Source organism: Oculina patagonica, chromosome 4, assembly GCF_052425735.1.
Source record: "Oculina patagonica isolate OP01 chromosome 4, crgOcupat, whole genome shotgun sequence".
NCBI classification, from domain to species: domain Eukaryota; kingdom Metazoa; phylum Cnidaria; class Anthozoa; order Scleractinia; family Oculinidae; genus Oculina; species Oculina patagonica.
This window is the reverse complement of record NC_135761.1, coordinates 17,402,057-17,425,945: the sequence shown is the minus strand read 5'-3', so window position 1 is coordinate 17,425,945 and position 23,889 is coordinate 17,402,057. Positions and strand designations below refer to the sequence as shown.

General features: G+C 38.9%; 2 protein-coding genes across 4 annotated transcripts in view; both read right to left on the bottom strand.

The window, feature by feature from the left end:
- Positions 1 to 7,923, bottom strand: part of LOC144649735 (uncharacterized) — a 32,082-nt gene extending 24,159 nt beyond the window's left edge. For all 3 annotated transcript variants that reach the window (XM_078509301.1, XM_078509302.1, XM_078509303.1), the window contains exons 1-10: positions 7,762 to 7,923; positions 7,542 to 7,639; positions 5,235 to 5,288; positions 4,592 to 4,651; positions 4,309 to 4,430; positions 3,597 to 3,715; positions 3,310 to 3,380; positions 2,657 to 2,730; positions 404 to 479; positions 95 to 183 (exon numbers count right to left, since the gene is read on the bottom strand). In XM_078509301.1, the coding sequence (XP_078365427.1) occupies positions 95 to 183; positions 404 to 479; positions 2,657 to 2,730; positions 3,310 to 3,380; positions 3,597 to 3,715; positions 4,309 to 4,430; positions 4,592 to 4,651; positions 5,235 to 5,288; positions 7,542 to 7,639; positions 7,762 to 7,801 (803 nt within the window). In that variant the 5' untranslated portion in view covers positions 7,802 to 7,923. The remainder of the gene's footprint in view (positions 1 to 94; positions 184 to 403; positions 480 to 2,656; positions 2,731 to 3,309; positions 3,381 to 3,596; positions 3,716 to 4,308; positions 4,431 to 4,591; positions 4,652 to 5,234; positions 5,289 to 7,541; positions 7,640 to 7,761) is intronic.
- Positions 7,924 to 9,706: 1,783 nt separating this feature from the next.
- On the bottom strand, positions 9,707 to 12,518 carry LOC144652450 (putative 4-hydroxy-4-methyl-2-oxoglutarate aldolase). Its single transcript, XM_078512456.1, has 2 exons — positions 12,195 to 12,518; positions 9,707 to 10,516 (listed from the first exon to the last, which is right to left on the bottom strand). The coding sequence occupies exons 1-2, from the start codon at positions 12,477 to 12,479 to the stop codon at positions 10,196 to 10,198; spliced, it is 606 nt and encodes a 201-aa protein (XP_078368582.1). The 5' UTR covers positions 12,480 to 12,518; the 3' UTR covers positions 9,707 to 10,195.
- Positions 12,519 to 23,889: the final 11,371 nt, after the last annotated feature.

The following is a 23,889-nucleotide window of genomic DNA, read 5'->3' as shown; positions in this document are numbered from 1 at the left end:
TACTAGTGTATGTGCTCAGAAGTTACAGTGTGCAATGTAGTACAAAATACATATTAAAGATTTTATATCAATTTCAAATAAAACAGTTTTTCACCTGCCAAAACTGACACCATCAAGGACTAATTCCTCTATTGTGGAGGACTTTACAACAATTCTGATGATTGCATCACATACTTCAGATGCCTGATATTAGTAATAAAAAAATACAGTATCAGCAACTACAGTATAGTGTACATGACAAATCTTCAAATTATGTAAATTCATAATTAAAAAAAAAAAAAAAAAATATTAAAAAAACAAAAAAAAAACCCCCAGAAAGCCCAACCACCCACCAAACAAATTCAATTCACCTGTGGAAATTATACTAAGAATGTTATTATTCAGTCCCAGACTGGTCACATACCAGTTTAAATGAGTCACAGGTCACTTTAGTAAACCAGTCATTGTACTCCAGTGTTGAAATAAGAGGAATTAAATCCCTGAAAGATCAAATTAAAATATTTATAATTATAATTTATAATTATGAACTTAAGGTGGCCCGCGGGCCACCTTAATCGCTACATGCCACTTATTAAAGTTTAACAAATGAATTGGCTTCCTGCGACTTACACTTCAAAATTCCAACAACAATAAATTAAAGATCAACATACAGTCCTGTTCAATTAGCTAATGTATCTGGCTTTTATAGGAAACAAACCCTTAAATGAGGAGACTTCCCAGGGGGGGTACTTTGGCTTGTATATGACGGCGATGATCGAAGGATTTTTTTGGGTTTGAAATTTTCGATTCTGGGATTTTTTTGGGTTGGAAAATTCGGCAAGTATTTTTTTGCGTGACTTGATTCAAATAAGGGATTTTTTGGGTATTAAAAATGAACTAAAGTGCTTTGGCACAGCCTTGGCGTATTACTCGAGCGTTATTGCCCCTCCTGGCAATTTAGGGGTAATTTGACAAGGGATTCTATGGGGGGTTATTTTTGGTCCAGGGATTTTTTTGGGTAATGTCGGAAGACTTAGGGATTTTTTGGGGTCCTGAGTTCATCCCCGTCATTTACAAGCCGGAGTACCCCCCCCCCCACTGGGGGAGACTTACATGTAGGATCGAATCTCTCCTTTAGAACACCTCTATAATAGGGACACCTCGCTATTACAGACAGTTAAGGTATCAGTGTACCCCAAATGACCATCATGCGTTGGAGCTGCCTTACCGTCTAGTAATTAACGCAAACCCCAGCAAAGTATATATTTTCTGAAAGCTTAGGAATTGTAGATTACGTAGATATATTTATTTTAAGTAAAACTATTAATGTTATCCAAAAAGAGCGTGTTATTTCCAAAAGTACCGAGGCTCATAAATCGGGTTCGTTTCCGGACAAATTTGAGTGGGAAAAAGCGATTACCATCGCTATGTGTTCTTCACACATTTCTCTAAGAAACTGTGTTGGGGAATATTGATTACTTGCCTGGTTTGTTTTTGACACGCAGTTAAACTTTAAGAGTGTAAGAAACAACTATTCTCTGCGTTAAAACAGCCATAACTTTTGAAAGAGGAAAAAAGTTAAAATTCGCCGACACAGTTTTGTTGCTCAATTATCGGGCAACATTCTTGCCAAATTTCAGCGAAAATTGTTGAAACCCCATTGAAAACGAACTTAAAATGTGCGCCCCTCTCTTGGAAAATTTGTTTACGAGATACGAAAGAAAATGTATTTTGGGGTGTGCTTCCGCTTTAATGAGATTAATTACACAAGACGTGTGAGAATGATCACGCGTTGAGCGATAGAATGAAGGTTCATTTTACTTTAACAATAGAACTTGTTCAAAGCGGTGTCAAATGTTGCTTCTGATCGGAAACAGTCTGTTGCACAATTTTATTTCTACCGCTCGCTTTATAACAATTTTCGTCTCAGTGCAGTTAAATCTAAAACAACAAAAACGTGGAGTCGCAAGCATCCTAAAGGTCCTAAAGTAAGCCGAAGAACTGGTCGTGATGCCGGGTCGTGGCGTTACCGCCTCAAGCGGCGAAAAATAATTCGCTGACTCGCTATCTACTAGTGCATTGCCAAATCTTTAGTCTTTTCCAGCATTCTTTGAACATGAGAAAGGAATGGGAAAATGATTTTACTTTCACGTCTGAAAAAACTATGCATTTTGCCAGCGCAAAACACCCAAAGCATCTCGTCGAAAACCAAGAACTGTGATAATCACGCAACGGTAGATCGCCGCACTTCTTTAGACAGCCTGTTGACAGCTATCAATATCAAATAATTAATGGCAAGAAAAGTTTTTTGTTCATAACTTTGTGTAGAGTCACTCTTTTTCCATGCTCTCTTTTTTGAATGAAAGGTCTTAATGAGATCTACCCGAAAATACCAAAATATATTTTTCTTTAAAATGGTCAATTTTGGGGTACACCGATACCTTAACTTGGTCCAAAAGAGACCAAAATTCATATAAACTCTACCCCTGTACTGTAGACACCTCCATAATACGGACGATCTTCCTTTTTCCTTCCTTTCGACTTTTTTTTATTTTGCTTAAATTTTTAAATTTTTAATTAACATTTTCTCTTACCAAGGTTTATGCTAAATTTAGTCTTTTTGTCAATACTAAAAAACCCTTCTAGCTTGTTCTACTCTACAAAACAGCTGACTTACTTTTGTTCTAGATGGTCGAAGTCTTGGATGTTCAACTCTTTTGTATTGAGTGATAAATAGATTGTATCAATATCCTAAAGACAAATTTGGAAAAGGAAGAGAGATGTCAGTTATGTTGTTAGATGTAACTACCTGTAAATGGAATTTAGGTTAAGTTACATGCAAATGCGCTGGCCAGGGGTGCTAACATCACCCAATGCACTTTGAGGAGGCTATGCAGTTTGCCTTACAGCCCTGCCAGTTGTCCATGAACATATATGGCATGTACACACGCTACACTTAATAAGAAAATGTACATGTACACAACATGCATTTTCTGTCAACGAACAGTCTGACCTTTGCAATGAACACAATAAAGTGGGGGGGGGGGGACAGGGGGGTCTGAACCTCCCGCCTCCCGTACCTTTTACTCCCGCTTCCCGTACCTTTACTCCCGCCTCCCGCCCCTTTCTATAGCTGTTCTCCCCTGTTTGTTCCATTCCATTGCAAAATATAATTAAATGTTACGAAATTTCACTCGCCACCTTAAGAATCCCGCTTCCCGCCCTCTCTCTTCCCGCTTCCCGCCCCTTTTCTCCCGGGCTCCCGCCCCCCTGTCCCCCTCCACAATAAAGCTTTAATTTGTTCTTTTTACTGCACATAAATGTACATACCCAAACGACCTCTTCCAGATGAGGCTGTCCATAATAATCACACATTGAAACATACACTTTAGAAAAACCACCTACAATAAAAATAAATTGACTGATATTGGTAAAAACAATTAAATATTCTAATTACCTACTAGTAAAATGTGGTGAGAGCAGAGAAATAATCACTAGTTGTTGTTAGGGCAGAAATACACATAAACCTGACACATATACAAAACAAGATAACACAACTAGCCACCAATAAAGACATTTAAATGTAAATTTATAAAGCTGACATTTTTAATACTCACCACATGGCCCAACCTCTACATCTCCTCCTGTATTCCGCAGGTTATTGACAAGTGTTGACACTTGTCCTTGCCGTGCATCACTTTCCTCTGGTGGCCCATACACAACCCTTAGAAGGCGACTGAGATTTCAAACAATCAATAATTTAGTAAATATTAAATAATATTGTAGTTCATAGTGTAATTATCTGGGAGTTGGTGACTAGCAACCTTAAAAAGTGGAAGTCATTTTCAAAGAAAAATGATTGAAAAGTTGTTGTCATAATTTCAGTGATGCTATAAGTCTGGTCTGTTAAAACCAGTGATTGGTCAGTTATGCTGTGTTGTTACTGGCTGTAAGACTTGTGTGAAGTTTGTCAAGAGTAATAGGTTTAACCATAAAATTCCATTTATAAGCCCCCCAGTGGTTATAGGCCCATCTACCGGGTAATAAGCTCCCCCAGATAGATGGTTGGATGACAGTACCGAACAGGGCTTGATGTTGTTTATGACTTTTTAACTTAAACGTATCTTGAAAAACACTGCGGTGGCTCATTTCAAAACGTTTTTCTTATCCCGACCCCCAGGATCTAAGCCCCTCAGTTTTTAGGGCCACTCAATACCCCTTACAGGTTGTATAGTACCTGGGCTTATAACCAGCTCAATTTGAATTTATAATGTTTACTGTACAAACATTTTTAACCAAAGAACACCAATGTGTTTATCAAATACTCACTCTGGGTTGCCAGATGGAAAGTTAGTTTTAAGAGAAGCTAAGATGTGCGCAATAATCTCTGTACAATCCTTTGGTTGAAGAACTCGGAAATAATGTGACTTTTCTCCACATAACAGTGTTAACTATATAATAAAAAGAAAATCTGTGTCAATTTACTAAGTGAAAAAATACATAAACATGTAACTAAAAACAAACTTCCATGATGGCCGATCATTATTCAGTCTGTCTTTTTTATTTTTGTATATTACCGTTACATAAATTTTGTGTCCACTCCACAACTTACCAAAAGAGGTTTGCTACTCTCAATTTTTTGTATTTCCAAAACATGCATGCTAAAATCCACCTGAAAGAGATGAAAGGGAAATTAAAACATTCAATGTTAGGATGGATGCAGTGAATGCTATCCTTGCCAGTGATATGCCAGGTTGCCATCCAGAAACATTTTGGATTCCCCGGGAGAAAATTCAGAAAGGGGGAGCCGAAAAATTTTTGGCAAGGCAGCAACCTTGCCTCATGCCCAAAACAAACTCTCTAAAGATGGTTACAATAGTTGCATTTTTTTAAAACAAATCCTAGGAAAAGGGGGAGGGGGGGAGGGACATGGCCCCCTCAGTCCCCACTAAATCCGCCCATGGGTCAGTAAAAAAATAATTTTTAAAACTGTTTTTATTAGTAATGGATGTTGGCCATTTTGGCCAGAAGTTAATTCACCAAAAATCAAACTCACGATCCACACAATTGTGTAAGAATAAATAATTTACTGTAAATTATTTAGAAACTACTCTGTCCACAAAGTGGCTCACTCATTTGTTCATAGTGCACCTTCTAAATCTCAATTTGGATGAACAGAAAATTTAACATGGTGAATATTTTTAATTCTGGACCTCATGCTTGGTCAATATGTTCAACAAAATAATGTTTTCTACCTTGCAGCCATTCTTTGAGCTGGTAAGGACATAGAGCCGGTGTGCAGAGAGGGCCTGAAATAAAATGAATTGTTTTTTCATTAAAGCGTGTCAAAAAAAAATCGTACAATGATTACAAAATATATATAGTCGGCAGGATATTTTGCAAACAAACTAAAATGTCAAGTGCTGTCTTTGGTCTGAAAATTCATTTTGAAATCTCAATTTGATGAAAATTATTGTCAAAATAGGTCTGCTACAGAATCATGTTTGAGCTATTATCAAGTTGGAGAAAAGCTGAAACCATATTGGCATTAAATTAGCAAGTTAAAACAAATTAAAATCAATTGACTTTACTACGTACGCTAGTCGAATGTGACGAGCAACCTGGCGCCTTATTAACTTTTCTTTTTGTTTTCAAGATATACATGATGTGGTAAATACAAATGATTATTGGGTCATCAGCAAAGTTCTCATTATTTAACAAAGCATGCAAAAGAACACATGCTTCAAGCATGGCAAGCAGAGCAGAACTGCAGATGCAGCTGAACGCCAGCTGCACAAACTCTTTGGTTGATTTTAAAAATACATGTACACATTGCCTGTGACCCACTTGGCAAAGATTCTTGAGGACTGGGTCGACAGTTTTACAACAGAAAGGATGCACTAGTTTGAAGGCTCATAATTTATTGAATGCATTCAATTTTATTTCTCAGATAGTATACATGTGCACTGTGATTGGCCAATTTTACAGGCCGTATTCTATAGTATGGCCTGCTTCCGCATTCTTCACTTAATGCTTTTGGCATTTTTTTTACCCAGAGTGAGAGCTGTAATAAAATTATTATAACACATCCTATTAACCATGTTTTCTAGTTCTGTCAGTAAGATAAGAACCTTGTTTAATTATTTTTTTTATCATGTGAAACGTAATGGACAATGATGGTCTGTATAAATCAACTGCTACAAAATTTAATCCATATAAATATATTATCTACAGACCACAAACTTGGTTAATAAGACAGTTAGGAAGGATACTAGACAAGGAAAACAATTAAACAGCAGACCTGAAAATGAGAATTGGACATTGTCCAAACCACATAAATTTGTACTAAATGTCCAATATAATTTTGAATGTATCTATAGGCAAAAGAACTGCGATCTTAGCTGCGCTTAAATGATTGAAAATAATATGTCCCAAACACATTTTGTATTATGTTTGAGCAAACTTGAGGTCTGAATGAACACATAATTATTAAATTTCCTGCTGTCGAGGAAGTATTTTCAGCCCTGCCATCAGAAGGGAATCTCCATCTTATTTTTTTTAATATTCAATTAAGTACAACATTGACTCGCGAGACTTGTAAAATACTATCACAGAGACAAGTATATGTTGGAAAGAGACAACCTTCTTTTAGTATTGTTAATTATCTCCTACAAGAATATATCCTTTATGAATCCCAGTAAGCTGGGCACTGCTTTGATGTATTGGTAATACAAATCATTGTACATGTAATGTACACTGTAGATTTAAGTTCTATTTTCATGCATTTACACACCCAAGCACCTTTATTTTACAAAAATACAGTATGTACAAATATTTCAGTTCACACTTTACACTATTTTTAATTGTGAGTTAATTTGTTGATTGCCCATTAAATCAAATAAACAGCAGGCCCATAATATTTTGCCAAAAACATTACCATTTAAGTGTAAGTTAAAACAAGTGATTACAAAGCGAGTAAGACCTGAAGTTTTAAAAATTCATTCTGAAGATAAATATTCTCGAACCAAGATAAATAATTCACACGCACACCCAAAACATGCACTCGTAATATTGTTAGCTTAGCGCGATCCGATCAGCAACGATCTAGAACACACAAATTAGACATGTTGGCGATAATCTTGGCTGTCACCTTGGGCATTTTCGAAACAGCAAGAAACAAATAGCTTGATCTTGAAGAGAAACAAAGTTAACGATGACCCACTGTCTTAATTCTCGAGCTTTTCTGCTATTTGCCTGTCTCGACAGGCGCTAAGGAAACCGTATAGAAGCGACCCACGGCGCGGGTTTGTTTGAAAGAACAATTGAAAGTGTAGGAATGTTTTGACTCGACAAATCATGCTTAGACTAAAGAGGACTAAGGCACGTAAGCGAAAATTATTATTCTAGAAGCAAGAAATCTATCACAGCGCTCGCTAGAGACACGTGTAATTCAAGCTACAAGTGAATCTTAATTTTTTTCGCCCGTTAATATCGCTACAACCCTTTCTCTGTGATCGTGGGATTGCAGGGAAACACAAAATTGTTGTACAACTTATACTCACCAAGATTCGAGCTTCTGATCGGTCACCCTTGAATTCTACTTTCGCTTTCTTGACAAAGGCTAACTCTATATTTCTTCTGATAGCCAACTGCACATTTTCTGTGGACATGATCGAGAGAGAACTCAGAACGATGAAAATTTTGATATAGCCAGTGGGCCCCTGACGGAAGTTACTTCAAACGCGGCATGTGTGAAAAAACGCGTTATTAGACAGCCAATACCTAAGAGGCCAGGCTCTATCTCCGCGGAGTCCTCCGCCATAACTTATTCGACCGACTTCACGGCTAATTTCACGGATGGAGGGCGTCTAGGTCCAGCAAAAGTCACTCCAAAAATCCAAACCCTTCTTGTCACACATTCATCATGCTTTCCTTCCTGTTCATTCAAGGCTGGGGGAGTGATTACCATATTAGGTGTGTACCGAGTGACTTGTCGGGGTGGGGTAGGGTTGGACACAGAGGAAATGTAGGGGAGGGTACTCTCAAAACAGTTTATTTTCCGTTTGATTGCTTTGTTTTTGCGGCAAAAATTTTCATTTTCCAAAAACAATCATTTTTTCTAAAGATGCTCTATGGAGCACACACAAGATGCGTGTTGTTGTTGTTTTTTTTAATTTCTAAAACAAGAAGTACAGTCTTGACTTTTATTTAATTCAAATTATATAATACAATATTTTTGCAAACATTCATTTTTTCTCTCTTTGTTTTCAATAGACCGCAATATTTAGCCATTAATCTTGGTGAAAAAAAAGAGAAAAGTCTCTACAATTATTAAGCCCCCTCCCCCCTCCCCCTGGGGGCCTTTATTGAACTGTTGTCAGGTAACTGCAGATTTTAGCAGAATTTCCACCAATCAAAGACTTTCAATATATTGGAAACTGGCCTTAATATTCACCAAAGGAGTGGCAACCTCTAGGAACATGGCATTTGGATCTCAATTTTTTTTTAAAGAGAACTGTTCGTCTCTTGTTCGTATACAGCATATTTTTTAGTAAAATTTTAGTAGCGGATCCAGACCTTCAGCTAAGTGGGTGGGTGGGGGCAGTCATGAAGGCCCTGGAAAAGGAGGGCAGCCGCTCTCAAAAATAATTATTCTCGGCCATTTGCGCCTCTATTTGGCCAAAAATAAGGTGGGGCCCAGGCTCCCGCGCCCCTCCTCTAGATCCTCCAAATTCCAATTCAATCTGGTGAGTGTCCCAAGCCATGAAGGCATGCTAGAAGTTTGACACATTAATAAATTTTAAAGATGAACTCCAGTCCGTACTGCGCAATCTCGGCTGCAATGTTTATGTGAGCCCACACAAAGGAATGTTTACAAGCAAAACTAAAAATTGTGCGACAAACTTACCTTTTTCTTCATTATTAACGCCAGATATCCTTGCAGAACAAATAATAACGAGTAGAAGAACCTTAACAATATTTTAAACCGATGTTTCAGCTCATCGGGAATTCTTGAACGAAACGAACCGTAATGGCGGACTAAAAAACTTCATGTATGTTGTCACCGAAGTGTAACGTTTCAACGAATTCAAAACAAAAACGAAAACAAACCCCGAGTCTGCGCAGTACGGACTGGAAATCAGCTTTAAGTACCAGCGTATTTTTTTATTTTTTTTATCAGTCCAACACCGGGTAAACCCAAGAATTTTTTCCTAACCACAGTTTGCCAGTTTCCATAATACTCCTGGACAGGGCTGTTCAAAGCAAGATAAGTTTATCCAGGATAAGAATGAATTTAGATTTTAATTTTTAAACTTTTCAGTGAAGTTTATCTGTTGATATTTTTTGTCCTCCAGGTTTCATGTCAACTCATCCAAAACTCCACAAAAACACAGGCTATAGGAACACTTTTATACAACACTCTGAAACTATACCCCTGAACCAGCGTTTTAATCCTGGGTTAGTGTTAAGCAGCTTTTGAACAATCCAGCCCGATCCGCCCTAGGTAGAGAGTGGTGTAGAAAATTGGATAGGAAAAATCTAATGTTGACAAGAAAGAAGCCCATGTAAGTCCTCTTATTTTAGGCAAATGTCTTTCTCTAAATGTTATATGATACACATTCTTTGAGCTTCTTAGAATCAGATATTCAGAGGCATTTTTTGGCAAACCACTAACATTCTTCACCAGTAAGGATAATAACCATTAACAAGTAAACAAATAACACTCTATAATTCAAGCTTGTCATTTTAATAAGCCAGCATTTTTTTAAAAAAAATTTTTTTTACATAAACATCATTAAAAAATTTAACACAGTCCGAAAACTTATCATTACCTTGCACTCATTTGCCTTCGAAAAGTACGTACAACGTTTTAAATTATTTATTTTATTTTCTATAGCTCAGAATAAAAGGTCACATAAATTTTTCTCTGCTCACTGGAAATTTAAAGCGTCAAGCAAGGGAAAGATTAATGAATACTCCAGTTCTTGATTGGTTGTGGTTTAATTTGCACATGATCATAATTTGGCAAAAAAAGGGGGTGTAAATTGGAAAGCCTACAAAAAAAATTTCTAATTAAAATGAATATCACATGATTCAGGAATGACTTGTGAATACCTTAAAGCCCCTTACTTGTGCCTTGAAACCACCTTGGCACAGTAAACAAATTGCAAAAACTACTTATTTAGAACTAACTACAGAACACAGTTTACATTCATTACAACTTTGGGGGTTCAAGTGTTAGTTCTTTAGGTGAAACAATGATACCATCTAGATCTGAGTAAATATAGTGGCCGGGTGTAAACGTCACACCTCCAAACCGCACTGGAATGTCTCTTTCCCCTTGACCTTTCTTCACAGACCTCAACGGCATTGTTCCTATAGCTTTTACCCCAATGGCCATCTTTGCAATCTCTTCTGAGTCACGTATACTGCAGTACATCACAACTCCTGCCCAATTGTTCTTCATTGCAAGTCCAGCAAGAATGTCACCCAACATGCCGTGTCTTAACGAACCTCCACCATCAACAACTAGGACCTAATAGTGAAGGAAAGATCAATAAGAGATTCTCAACACTTGGGGTTTGAGTATAGAAGATTTTACAGTTCTATACCAAGCTCTACCCATCGTCAGTAGCAGATCTATGGGAGGGGCTATGATTCCCCCTGCTAAAAATTTTGATCTACCATTCCCCTGCTAAAAATGTTTTGGGTGCAACCACGTTCAAAAAGAGTCTCCCTCCCGTTTTAGTTCAAGGTCTGAATCTGCCACTGTACATGGGGGGGGGGGAAAGGGGGAAAAAAAAAAAAGAAAAAAAAAAAAAAAAAAAAAAAAAAAAAATTTTTTTTTTAAAATTTAAAAAATTGAAAAAATAAAAGAAACCCCCTTGGTACCCTTTATAATTACATGACTGAAAACCTGATATTGATGATAATTTCGACTGTTGAGCAGTTAAAAACGTTGGAAATTAATTGAAATCAAAATTATGTCTGAAGATGAGTAAAAATAGATTTGTTAGAGTGATGTCACTACATACTGCGTGGCGTAAGTTAATATGCGATTAGAATGTATATCATATTGATGTAATGAAATATTGAAGGCGAAATAAAGAGAATTTAATATTAACTAACTTTCATGAAATATGATATTACATCTTCTTTTTGTTTGTTTTGTGTGAAATGTTAAATCATCACCTCTTCTCCTCATGCCAGTAAACATAGTAGCATAGTTAATAGAGGGAAATGGTTAGGAAGCCTGGCAAACATCAAAGGAGCAAACAATGAGGCCAAGACTTAGGTTGGAAGGTCCATGACCGTGCACATCTTTTGTTTTGCTCTCATACACTATGCATGAGTTACGTAATCCAAATGTTTTTATTGGTTTGTTGCTTGAACACACGTAACCCCCTATTGTATTTTGTCAGGTTGTGCACGGTCAACCCCCAAAATAGCGAACAATAACCTATAACAAAGAACTTTGCGGGCTTCCTAACCACCTCTATAACTATGATAGTAGGCATCATGTTCTAAATCCAGCATTCTCTGTTCTGTGCTAAGAATGTTGGAAAATTTCATGAACTATGATTTTACATTTTTTGTTTGTTGTGAAATATAAAATGCAAAGCGCTTAAAATTAGTTCTTTTGCGTAATTTTCTCTTGTAATGCACCTATCATTATTATGGACAGGGGCAGGGGTCGGCTACCCAGGTTGATTGTCTGTGTCCCCGGGCGGGATGTCGTCGGGTCCCCTGCCGTTTGGGACATCGCCACCTTTCCGCCCCGGTGGGGTTTTGACTGTTATTTTGTCCTGGGGTGGGGAATTTGTCCTTTTTTAAAGAAATGTCAAATTTCCCACCGCATGCCACCCCCCCCCCCCCCGGTTAACATGATAGGTGAATAATGATGCATTGATCTGCTGAGTCATAACTTGAGTCTTAATATCCGTAAATTCAACTAGAAATTAGAATAGAGTTTTGGGTTTGTTCTGAACTGTGACTTTGTGACGATCACTCTTTTGTAACATGACGATTATGAACTGGATGAATTCACACGCAAAATGACCATTTTTTTACTTTCCGTGAAATGTTATTTTGACCCCCATTATACAGGAACCTCGTAGGTGGCGGTAACAATGTTTTTTTCGTAAACAAGCAAACGTTGCATTTGACTAGGAAACTAGGTTCTTTTATCTTGTGTGAGTACCATTCTTTCTTACCCGTTTGTTTCCTGGCTCGCTCAGAGCTTGTTTGACCAGCAGATTGTCTTCATGTACTTTCAAAGTTGAAATCATACCCCCAAATTTCGTCTTTCCACCATAATTTCGGAAGAGATTTGGCTCGACGTATTGTAGTGTGTCGCTGTAAGCGTCGCTCAGATCAGCTACATTCATCGTGCTACTATTAGAACAGAAAGAACGTCGAAATGAGCCGAGAAGACAAAGAACAGACCGTGTTTTCGTGACTCCTTCGAAGTTTGCCACGCGTCGAAGGTGAAAAGCCATTATTTTTTGCGGTCGAGCTGGACTGGTGACTGGAATTTCCAAAAGACTTGTTCCCAGTCTTCCTCATACGAAGGTTAACACAGCTACCAACAAAGGAGACTAATGTTACGCGGGATCTGGAAACGAGTTTGAATCCAGTCCATTTTGTTCGAACGGCGGGAAAACGAGGGAAGGCGCTTGCAGGACTTTCAGATGGCTTTTCCATTGACTATTTACTGTTTGCTTATACGGAAACGACGCAGAATGAATATAAAACAGGCAATCGTGTAAAATACTGGGCTTTATACTTCATCTTTGCAGTCCACTTTAATTCATTTTAAAGGGAAACATCGCGAGATCAGTAAATCCAAGAAAAGTGACGAGTCAAAAGTTATTGATGAACGACGAAGTTTTCGAGGAGCAGAGGAAATAATTTCCATCCTGACGGTGGCTTTCTTTAGTGTAGAAAACTTCCAACGCAAGAACAAGGGCTGTTGATAAAAAAGTAAGTGAAACTCAAACTGAAATGTGTAATTTTGATCGTCTTGTAAGATAATTTGCGTTTAAAACAGTGACAACGACAACTTCATTGCAAGAGGGAGTTAACAGATGACAGCTAACTCGTGAACGGCATCTGATCTGCCGTAATTTTTTTTTTCGTCTTAAGAAACCAAACAATGCGGTCAAGGTTAGAGTGGAAAAACGGTCTGGGGAAGGAATGAAGCTAATTTTGGCCGTTTAAGCGAAATATGAACACTATACGCAAGCATCTTACTGTGTAAAAGTGGCAGAAAATTTTATTTTGCTCAAAAAATATTTTGCTTTCAAGTTCCGAGACTTTTGTAATAGGCTTTGATACAAGAAACCCCATTTTGTGATAAAAGTTTGAACATCCAGGAAAAACATCGTGAAAAGTATTTCTTATTTAAAGTGGCGCGCTCAACACTAACACGACGAAGGCCTTCACTGTTGTTTATAAACGCGTCAATAATTACTTTACAATGGCGTCTCAGTTTTCTTAATTTTTTCAATTACTTTGCGAATGTTTGGGTCTGTTAATTGCAACCATGTAAAGCTAAGAAATTTCTTCTCTTTTTGAGGTGTCTTTAGATTACATTGCTATGATATATGAAATGAAAAAGATAGGGAAATACGCGCGTGCAAATATTTTTGGCAAAAACGCAGAAGACTTAGTTGCTACCTAGTTATCTCACACCACTTATCAGAAACGAGTTCGTGATACAGCAATCGCTTTAAACAGGGTTTAGAGGAATAAATAAAGAATTAGATGAGAATGAGATCGGTAAAATAAAAGTGGCAAGGCGTGCGAAAATGACATGGGAAAGTGTAGCCAATATGCATCAAGAATAAGCGCTTACGTCTTATTAAATACACATATCATCCACCTATCATGAGGCTGGCGCTTTATTATCGTGCGGTCAAATGACATTAACGCTTTTAAATGATTTCCTTTTGAAAAAACAAAAGAAATTATTTATTTTCTTGTTTGAAAAATTAAATAATTTTTTTTTTCCTTCCTTTACCCTTACTTTTTTTTTAAACTAAATTCTTTAATAATTAGCATACTTTTATTAAATTTAAATATAAAATTTAAAATTTATACCTTCCAATAATATATATATATATATTTATACTTCACATAGATCTTTTATTTTAGAGCATAATATTGAACTAAAAGTAAAATAATAAATATTTACAATCACTTTTAAATACACTCTATTATCTTTTGATTTATTACCATTTTAAAAAATTTTTAGATTTTTAATCTTATGGTGATTTGTTTGTTGGGTTATTTGTTTAACAAATAACAATAAAGCTGTGCTATACTCCAGTAAAATGCTGAGTGGTGCAGTTACTGGGGACTCAGTAACTTGAACATATACTAAATGCCTTTAACATTTTGTGGGAAAATGGGCCACTTGACATGCCCCTGTTCCCCTGCTACGCCCGGTAAGGCAAGACCTCTCGGCCCTCTCTCCTAATAATTAAACACATTTTGACTGGGCTGGACCATTGGTTGCTTGCAAAGCAAATTAAGTATTTTGGTTTTTAAGAAAGTACAACCTTAACATTAAATAGTAGAATGATCTGAGCTGGGCTCAAACATCCTTACACTACAAATAATTTCACAAACAAAGTGGCACTAATGGCACACCTCTTTTAAACAACAATTCGATTCACTGTTTCCTTTTTTTATCTGTTTTAATTGTCACAAAATAATTTTCAGGACCTGTTTCTGCTCACAAACTGAAGTAAAAAACACACTAGGTTTTTTTGTACCTTTTGTCTTTATTTCTTGGTTCGGGCGAGCCGAGTGACTTCGCTCTCGGGCGGGTCTTTTTTTAGTAACTCTGTTGCAGTCCAAAACTACATTTGTGCACTTTAAAAAAAATCTAGAATTACCGTTAGGCTACTCTTGCGCGCGACTTTTTCTTCGGCGAATAGAAATCAGTGGGAGAACCAATAGATTCGCGGATTTCCAATAAACACAGCTGAGTTTCTACTAATAATAATTATAGTGTGACTATGTGTGGCTTGTTATGAACATTTCCTTTAGTGTATGTTATCTCTCTATTATTTAGCCCAATGAAATATGTCATCAAAAATGGAAATTATTTATGAATTAAAAATAAAGCAAAAGTGCAAGCAATATTTTTTTGTGGTCATTTGTGTAAAATATCAAGGGATCTCTGTAAATGCAAGTTCAGGTTGTCTTTTTAAAAAGAAATCATTGAAATGGGTCTACTTACTTCCCCCTCAGAAACCACCCTCTCCCTTAAATGTGAACCTTGCTCCACCTTTGTATCCTGTTTGGTGGTGATGGCTAGACAATCTGGGCATCTTTTTAGTGTGTTTTCTTGCCAACTCAAAAGAGAGAGAGAGAGAGAAAGAGACAAAGAAAGAAAGAATATGAGAGAAGAGAATATGTTCCATGTAATGTATGCAATTTGAAAAGAAAATGATAAGATAAAAGCATAACTTTTTTTACCTAGTATCTCCTATCAGATCGTTTTTGTGCATTTTCAGCATTTTAGCATATGTTTTGTTCTGGCAACATTGGCTCTGGCGTGGTGGCTCGAAACGTTTGTGCTCTGAACTTTGGTGCCCTGAGAAAACTTTGGGTTTTTCTTTTTCCCTTTTTTTTGGCTGTGAGTTCAGGTAAACATTTTCATTTTTCTTTTTTCTTCTTTCCCTCCTACCCCCCTCCCCCTCACATTTCTGGGCTGCTTTACTGGGTCCACTTTGCTTTTTTTTGAATATGGGGTGGGGTTGTCCTCCCTTTTACCTATTCCTTTCTTCCACTTGCTGGCCCAGGGCATCTCCCGACCCTGTGGGTGTGACTTCCTCTCTAGCAGCGTTTTCTGTGGCTTGCTTATTCCTGTCTCTTTTCTTCCACTGTTGGGGTGATTCCTGGGGCCGCTCTGCTTTAACTTTTGCGCTGGTGGGCACTCCTGTTTGGGTTGGCCCCCTTTGTATCTTTACTGGTGTCTTCAATACTTTTCTGACATTGGGCCCTGTGGAAATATTTTTTTGTCTGCTGTAACGTGCCCCTCTCTAACAACGAGAGGGGCATTTTCACTGGCCTATGGTGTGGACCAGGTGCCGCAGTGGGGAGGTCCCGCTGGGACGAAGGCTGACTTGGTGTTGGTTGTGATGATGTACTGCTGCTCGTTGAACTTGTTGGTGGTTGTGATGATGTATTGCTCCTTGTTGAACTTGTTGGTGGTTGTGATGTGTTCTGCTTTGAACTTGTTGGTGGTTGTGATGATGTATGCTCCTTGTTGGGGTTGGTTGACTTGTTTGGTTTGGTGATGTACAGCTCCTCACTGCAGGGCTGAACTGGTGGAGGTCTAACAGGAAACTATGTCTTGGGACTTGGTCCTTTTCTTCGGGGTCAGGGCTCTTCACACATCATCTTCTCCCCCCTCCACCCCTCCATCATTGCATCAGTGTCCCCAGCTTCCCTTGAGCTGACAGATATAGCAACAGCTGACAGATCGCATTGCATTTTCTCCCTTTCCTGCTAGACAAATAAAATCAAAAAATATTCAACTCATTTTCGGGGTATTATGGTGCAGTTGCCGTCACCTTTGCCCTGATCAGGGTGGGGAACTGGGTATCACTGTTCCAGCGCACTCACAATCTTCCTTTTCTTCTCTGGGGGGTGGCGCTCCGGGAATTCATATGGCACCCTGGAAGGAAGTGAGTTGACGTCATTGGGGCGCGCTCGTTCTCTTATCTCAGGGGTGTCACTGGGGGCTGGAAACTCAATTTTATATGGTGCTGAATCTTCCCCTTCGTCTTCTTCTCACGTGCTCTGTCAATACTTCTTTATCCTTTCATCCTCGTCGGGAATTTTGCGTCAGGGCGGGTGGGGTGGGGGGTGACGAGGGCCCTGGCTCTGTGCCTCTGCTTTTGTCATCGCGGGTCGGCAAAACTTTGGTTCTCCTGTGCATGCTATTCTTCTTACTCTTTAAGGTGACTAATATTTATCCTTGGGACGCAAAGATCGTGCGTCTTGAGCCTGGTAGTCATGGGCTTCCATTTGTGTCTACCCTGAGTGGATCAATCCTAAGGTCAACTGTGGCATTGATGGGCAAAACAGGAACTAACTTTACAAAAATGAGAGAAATAATTATTTAAAGAGATCAAATCTTTAATAGGATAGCGTGCTTCTTTGGATCTTGTGTGTGGTACCTGTGTCTCTTGAGTGCCTCCTCTGTCTCCGGTTGGTGTGTGATAGTCATCTGGGCTTTCTCTTCTTTGTGGCCTCTATATTAATTTCTTTGGCATAGTGGCACGTGTCCTTCTAAGCTGCCCAGGCCGCGTCACGGTGAACGTAAAAATTATCTCTTGAAAACACTTTTAGAAACCAAAACATAACTGAAAAAAAAAGTTCGTACGAAAATTCTCCTCAGTGGCGAGGGGTTGGAAAAAAAAATTAAGATGCTGCACCGGCTTTACAAAAAAATTATAAAACTCTGTTGGCTGATATATGGGTTGATGTTTCTGTTTTCCACAGTGGTGCTGAATGGCCTCTTGTAGTCTTGTACTTCATCAGATATTTTTCACCTAAAAGAAGTGGGTTTGACATAGAGAAATGTCAGGACTTGGTGAATTGAAGAAAAAATACCGTATTTACTCGAATAGCGCCGCCCCCGAATAAGCGCCGCCCTCGAATAAGCGCCGCATTTAGGACAAAAAAGTTAATAGCGCCGCCCCCGAATGCGCCGCATTCCCGATGCGGCGCTTATTTGATGAATTTCGTTTAACTAAAAATGGCACTACAAAGCAACTCTAAAACAAGCTTGAACATTTCTTTTCATCAAGAGCGATGTTGTGTAGTAGTTCTGTAAATGTTGTAAACGCCGCAAACTTTGCCAGGGCAGCTAGCGCCACTTCTGTCTCAACAAATGACGAATACTGACAATCAAAAGACGCTCTTTCCGATTACTGTAAAAGATAAGATTCTTGTGGCGTCCAAGTTTTAAATAGCGCCGCCCTCAAATAAGCGCCGCCCTCGAATAGCGCCGCACTTGAGGCGCGAAATGTAATGGCCGGGCGCATTCGAGTAAACGGTAGGCTGGGACTGTTTACCCATTTTAAATAAATAATACACGCTTTACAGTTTTTTTTTTGTACAGTACTTTCGCTGTCTGGTTTCGTTTTATTATTTTCCAGACCGGTTTTTTTTTCTGAGGTCCACTTGCAGCAAATCAAAAATTTCCTCCCTCGCTACCTTTTAACCCTCGCGGAAGCTACAAAATAAACGTAATGAAAGAAAAAAAATTGCTCTACCGGTAACTTTCCTCCTTTCGCTGGTTGGCGGCGCCGGAGCATCTGGGGCTTTTCTGTGAGCAGTAGCATCGAATATTGTTAGAGTGGTTCTCTCGTTTCCCTCTACTTACGTGCATTTTCTCAGTTAGTCTTCTCCTGCAACCGCACTGGACTTTGACGTGTTTTCCCGTGCACCTTGTTTCATACATTTTTTGCATTAGCGAGAGATAGAAAGTCGCTTCCCTGCTCGCTCGCTCGAAAGCGAAAAAAACCCGCCCCTAAAACACCCCGTGCTAAATATTTTCCCGCCATTCTGTGGAAGGGACGACGCCTGAAATTGCTACATTTACCTAAAACTCTAGAACAAGTGATCAAGCAAAGACAACTAGAAATCGCCCCCTTCGACCGCCATCTTTGTTTATACATTTTTATGGCGCGCGCATTTACGGGGATCTGGGAACAAGGGGAGCAATTGACCAATCAGACAATAGTCTCCTTTGTTACAGCTACCAGCGAACCTTGCCAAATCGGAAATAAAGAATAAAACGTCTTTGGCTCTTTCATGATATGATTATGGATTTTTAGAGCGAAAAATCTATACTATAATTAATTTATTACCACAGGATTAAGCCAGGTCACATTAGAAACTTTCCAGCGGGGAGCTCAATTGAAGCTCAACTTTCACGAACACGCGGCCCTGTGATACCACAGGTAACCCAGCTGGAATAAAATGGCATGGCTTCATTCGGGGCCGCATTCCATCGATGTTCACTGATATTGCGCTTTCCACGAAATGCAGCCACTAGGGAGCCACTCGATTTACGTTAGAAGCCGATGTTTTGCTTTCTAACAAAAGCAAATAACAGAGCAACCGAAAAATAGTGTAATTAGGTACATTAGCTATTCAATTAATTGAGATTATAAAAACAATTGAGCTTAATATGTAGCCAATCAGATGCTCGTTTTTAACGCTAGTGCTTTAGAATTAAAGGTGTTGATGTATCACCTAACAATATCGCAAGTAACTGCCCTCATTATTTACCAAATTTTGTTTTTGCATAGCGATAAGTCACCGAATAAGACCAGATAAGTTTACAGGAACTAAAACTTCAACAAATTCCTTCTTCGCTACGTAATCACGCAAGTATAACCAGCGGACGAATCATCAGATCGAAACGTCGAACAGCACTGAATAACTTAGAAACACTGAGTTGGCAAGCTAAGCAAAGGTAAGAACAAACATTTTTATTATCTGTAGCCACGACCCGACCAAGTTTTTTTTTATGTTTATTTAAGTTTCTTATAGCACATAGTTTCTTATAACACATCGGCTTCCGCGTTTGCTATCTTTCTTTTGGATCGCTAAAGCCGCGTCAGTTAAGGGCGGCTCCGGAACAAACGGCATATCGAAAAGATAGTTTTTGTTTGCGTACACGTATTCAGCAGCCGCATGGCACCAAAATTTCTGTTAGTGATAAAAAATGTGAGTCAATCGCCGGCGCGGCGGTGCCAAGTCGTTTGCACGAACAAAGGTCCTCTTATCTTGACTTCTCGGTACTGCTTGCCAGTTCTCGAAAAAGCACCAATGCGAATAATATTTGGGTATTTTGACTGTAAAACACTCAGGTTCAGATACGTAGATATTTTTACATAAAACACACAAACTGCTTTCACAAAAACTCTGCACGCCAAAACGCTTGTATTGCATAATCATGGCTGAGTTAAGGCATTTTTCCGGGTCTTTCCAAGATCAGTTCGCGCCAACCTGAAATATGTGGCGTAGGAAATGCATAGGCGTTGCGAACTAATGATCAAAGATTAACAAGGGTTTTGAGGTATGAATAATCCCCTTGACTAGCAGTAATCGAAACGAGGGACCAGTTCGAAGTGTGCGTGGGGATCAGCAATCCCATGACATGATTCGCTTTTATTGATCTGCTTTAATTTGTCATGTGGTGATCGTGATACGTTTTAAAAAAAGCATATTTTGCTAGACAGCGCAAAAGAGTCGAGCTTTATTTTGGTTTGCTCAAGAACATGTGCCGAGTTAAGTTGTTTTTAGTGAAGCATCGGAGAACTACACATGAGCCGCGTGTTAGGGACGATTAAGAAAGTGGCTCTAGAACTTGAAAAGAGAAAGCGCAATTCTTCCGCCCCACGTGACTTGTACTGTATGCACTGTTTTTGCCACATTTGTTCAACAAAACGCTTATCCATTAATGATCGGGTTTTCTAAGGTGCTTCCCCAGTGACTAAAGCCTTAAGCGACTTTTTGAAGTATATAAAACCAGGAACTATATAAATTTTACGGATTTCACACATCATTGTAAGTTAAAATAAAAGGCCGGATGCTATTCTGAGAAGAGCGCTTGTACGGAAGCTTTAACTTAAAGAGCAATAAAATTGAATTAAAAATTACTAAGCTCATCATTTACATTGCTTGTACACGCGTTTCCTCTTCTTTGTTTTTTAATGAGAACGTGCAATTCAAGTGAAGAGGTTATTAGGATTGATGTCCTTCCGCGCGGGTCAAATCATCTTGACCATTTTCAGGAAAACCCACTTTGCAGTTAGGAACTTATGATTTTTCTTAGTCTTATTAGTGTTCATTGGTTAAACAGGCCTATTGGTTTAAGTGGCTCTTCACATCCGCATTCCAATTCAATTCAAGGTGCTTTCATCCCCAATTGTTTCAAGCTATTTCCGTTAACTGACAGCGTGAGAAACCTTATACAGGTCTAAGATTTCAGTTTCACGTGACTCAATTACAATCAATTATTCACCTTTTCATCAGAAAAGGAAAGTTTTCAGGTCCAGCTGTATCTATTAATTCCTTGCGTGATATCGGTTGTTAGAGTTATCATTTTGCCAAAGAGGAAGTTGTTCGAAGCAATGAACTCTTAATTAAGCATAATAATAAGAAGAATTGGGAGAATAGTACAGTCAACTCTCTCTTAAGCCTGGTTCTCATATGATCGTCCCGATCGTCGCTGTCGCTTCTGTCGCTTCAAAAGTTTCTTCCTCCAATCACCTCAGACTTTGCAACGACAGGCGACAGGCTCGGGGCGTCATATGAGAACAGCTAACGGGCACCTCTATAAGACGGACACCTGGTGTTGGTCCCATCACTGCCGTTTTTCATTTCCTTTACTGTAACTAAACTCCCTATAAGACGGACACCTCTCTCAAACGGAGAGTTGCAGCCGGTCCCGACGGTGTCGATCCGTTTTATAGAGAGAGTTGACTGTACAATAGCCCCTAAATGCTCTTACATAAAGAATAAAAAGTAAAAGGATAATGTATGATAAATTTTACAATCTAAGAACACTTTTCAAAAAGGAACGTCTTACTAAACTTTTAAAACTTGTTAAAGAGCTTGCCAGACGTATGCTGCTGGGCATAGGGAGACTATCCGTTTGTTAGTAGTGTTGGTTGTTGTTGTTTGCTTTTGAGTGGTACCTCTTAGACGAGAATGTGCTTGAGCCACGCCCATAAAAGGAGATCCTGGAGCGTTTTAGGGGTTTCTTTCAAAACGTCCCACGCAAGGGACGATACTAGACTGTCCACAGTGATTTTTCAACGCAAACAAGCAAACGAAGCGCGAGCCCGCAGGGGGAGGGGAAGGGGGGAAGGTAGGAAGCGAGCGCAGCGTTACTATCATCTGGCCTGGGAGCCTGCCTATCCCCCGGGCCAAATACATCGCACCCTATCCCCTTTTCGTGCAGAGCGGTGTGAAAATGGAAATGGCTGCACTCCACGACATGCAAGTTTCAACTTAGCTATTCATCGGCCATCCGGCTTACGGTATAAACAGATCTAATGTTTCTCCCATCTTTCATTTTTACAGACCGCCTACCTGCCCGAAAGGTGTTATATCGGTCTCGCCCAGTTGCGTTTTATTGTCTTTATCAGGATAAAAGTCTTAAAATAGCAACTGCTTATAATAACAACTACTACGTAAAAATATAACCTAGACTTCACAGCTACAAGCCTAAGAAATACCGCGGATCTATCACATAATTCAAAATGATAATTTTTGCATGGGTATTGAGCAGAGCCAAGAGTAAGTCGGAAACTCGACAGAATAATAAATTAAATTGTCTAAATTACTAAGTAAGATATATACTTTGCTCAAATCATTTGCTTTATTTTTTTTTTTTTTTTTTTGTTTCTGTTTTTTTTTTACTTTCCGGTAGGATTTTGATAGGTGCTTGATATAAAAAAGTCTGGTCTATGGCCCAGAAACGGGCTAAAATACAAGCCGCCAGTTTTCAAGTTGTATCCGGGAGTAGGGGGGGGGGGGGAAGGCACAATTTTAGAAACACTGATTTCTTGCGATAAATGGGACATTTGCCAGGTGTTTAGTAGCTAAAAAAAGAGATGATTATTTGTCAGCTGTCAGTAAATCCCTTTCACGGATTAAACACAGACCATCATAAAAACCAGTTGTTTACAGGAAAACCGCATGCATTGCCTGGACTTGACCCGGCATGCATATATTCTGATGTATTGTGCATTGTGTACCTTTCTTCTCTTCCCCAGAAATTGTCGCCGTGCGAACACTTGAAACGCACCTGCCCACACCTCAACTGATCCACTTTGGACTAGCTAGTGATTACTGACAATCTTCCCACGTCTTTTAATTTGCAGGTAAGCAAATGAATCCTACGTCTCAAAAAGAACCGAATATACATGTGAATAATAAGGATTTTGTTCAAGGCCGGTTCGAATTGTTGCGTGGCTTGATCAAGTGCGCTTCTTCTCAGCCAATATAGCTCACAAGCTAACTGTTCGTTCTTGTCGCGTAGATGTCTCAACTCTGTTAAAGAATAAACCTTGTATTCATGTAGATTATTTGCTCTGTGGTCAAAAACGAAGGGGCGAAAATAAACTGAGACGCTCTAGTAACTTCGTAATGGAAATGACGACAGCTCCTTTCGATTCCTTGAGAGAACAAAACAGTACCCAGGAAAACGCTCCGCCCCTCTCTTTCTTTCCCTTCGTTTCTGGGAAAATAAAATATCCTGCTCAGTTTTGCCTACTGAAAGGGATAAGGGACATATCTTTGATCTAATGGTGGACCGCGAGCATTGCCTTTATCCCCGACTGGGTTTTTAATATATTTCAATGAATCCCGTACGCAAACGAAAATTCATAATTATTCAAATTTATAACTTGGAAAAGCTAGGGGAGCTTGTACCAACTAGAAATTTGTTCAAAAGTGAAATAAAAAATCCGAGAATGTACGTAAAGATAGGCCAAAAATATTAACATTCTTTATTAGCGCGCTTTATAATCTAGAGAGGTTCGAGCTACAGATTTCATGTCGCAACGCAACTGATTTTCCGAGCCTGAGAAACGTGAAAACGAAACACTATTTCAAGCCCTATACTAAAGCTATTATTAACGCATGCATCCTTTCTATGTAATGAATTCCAGTCATTCATTAGAGGTATGCGCTACATGTTCAAAGGAAAATATTATGAAATCGATTCTTTGGATGTTTTCGACCTTCTCGAACACTGGTTTTAAAATAGATGGGCTGTGCGTCATAAATAGAACAAAATCTGTCAAACAAGCAATCATCGACTTGCCTAAAATATCACATACTATATCAAGTTTTGAAGGGGAC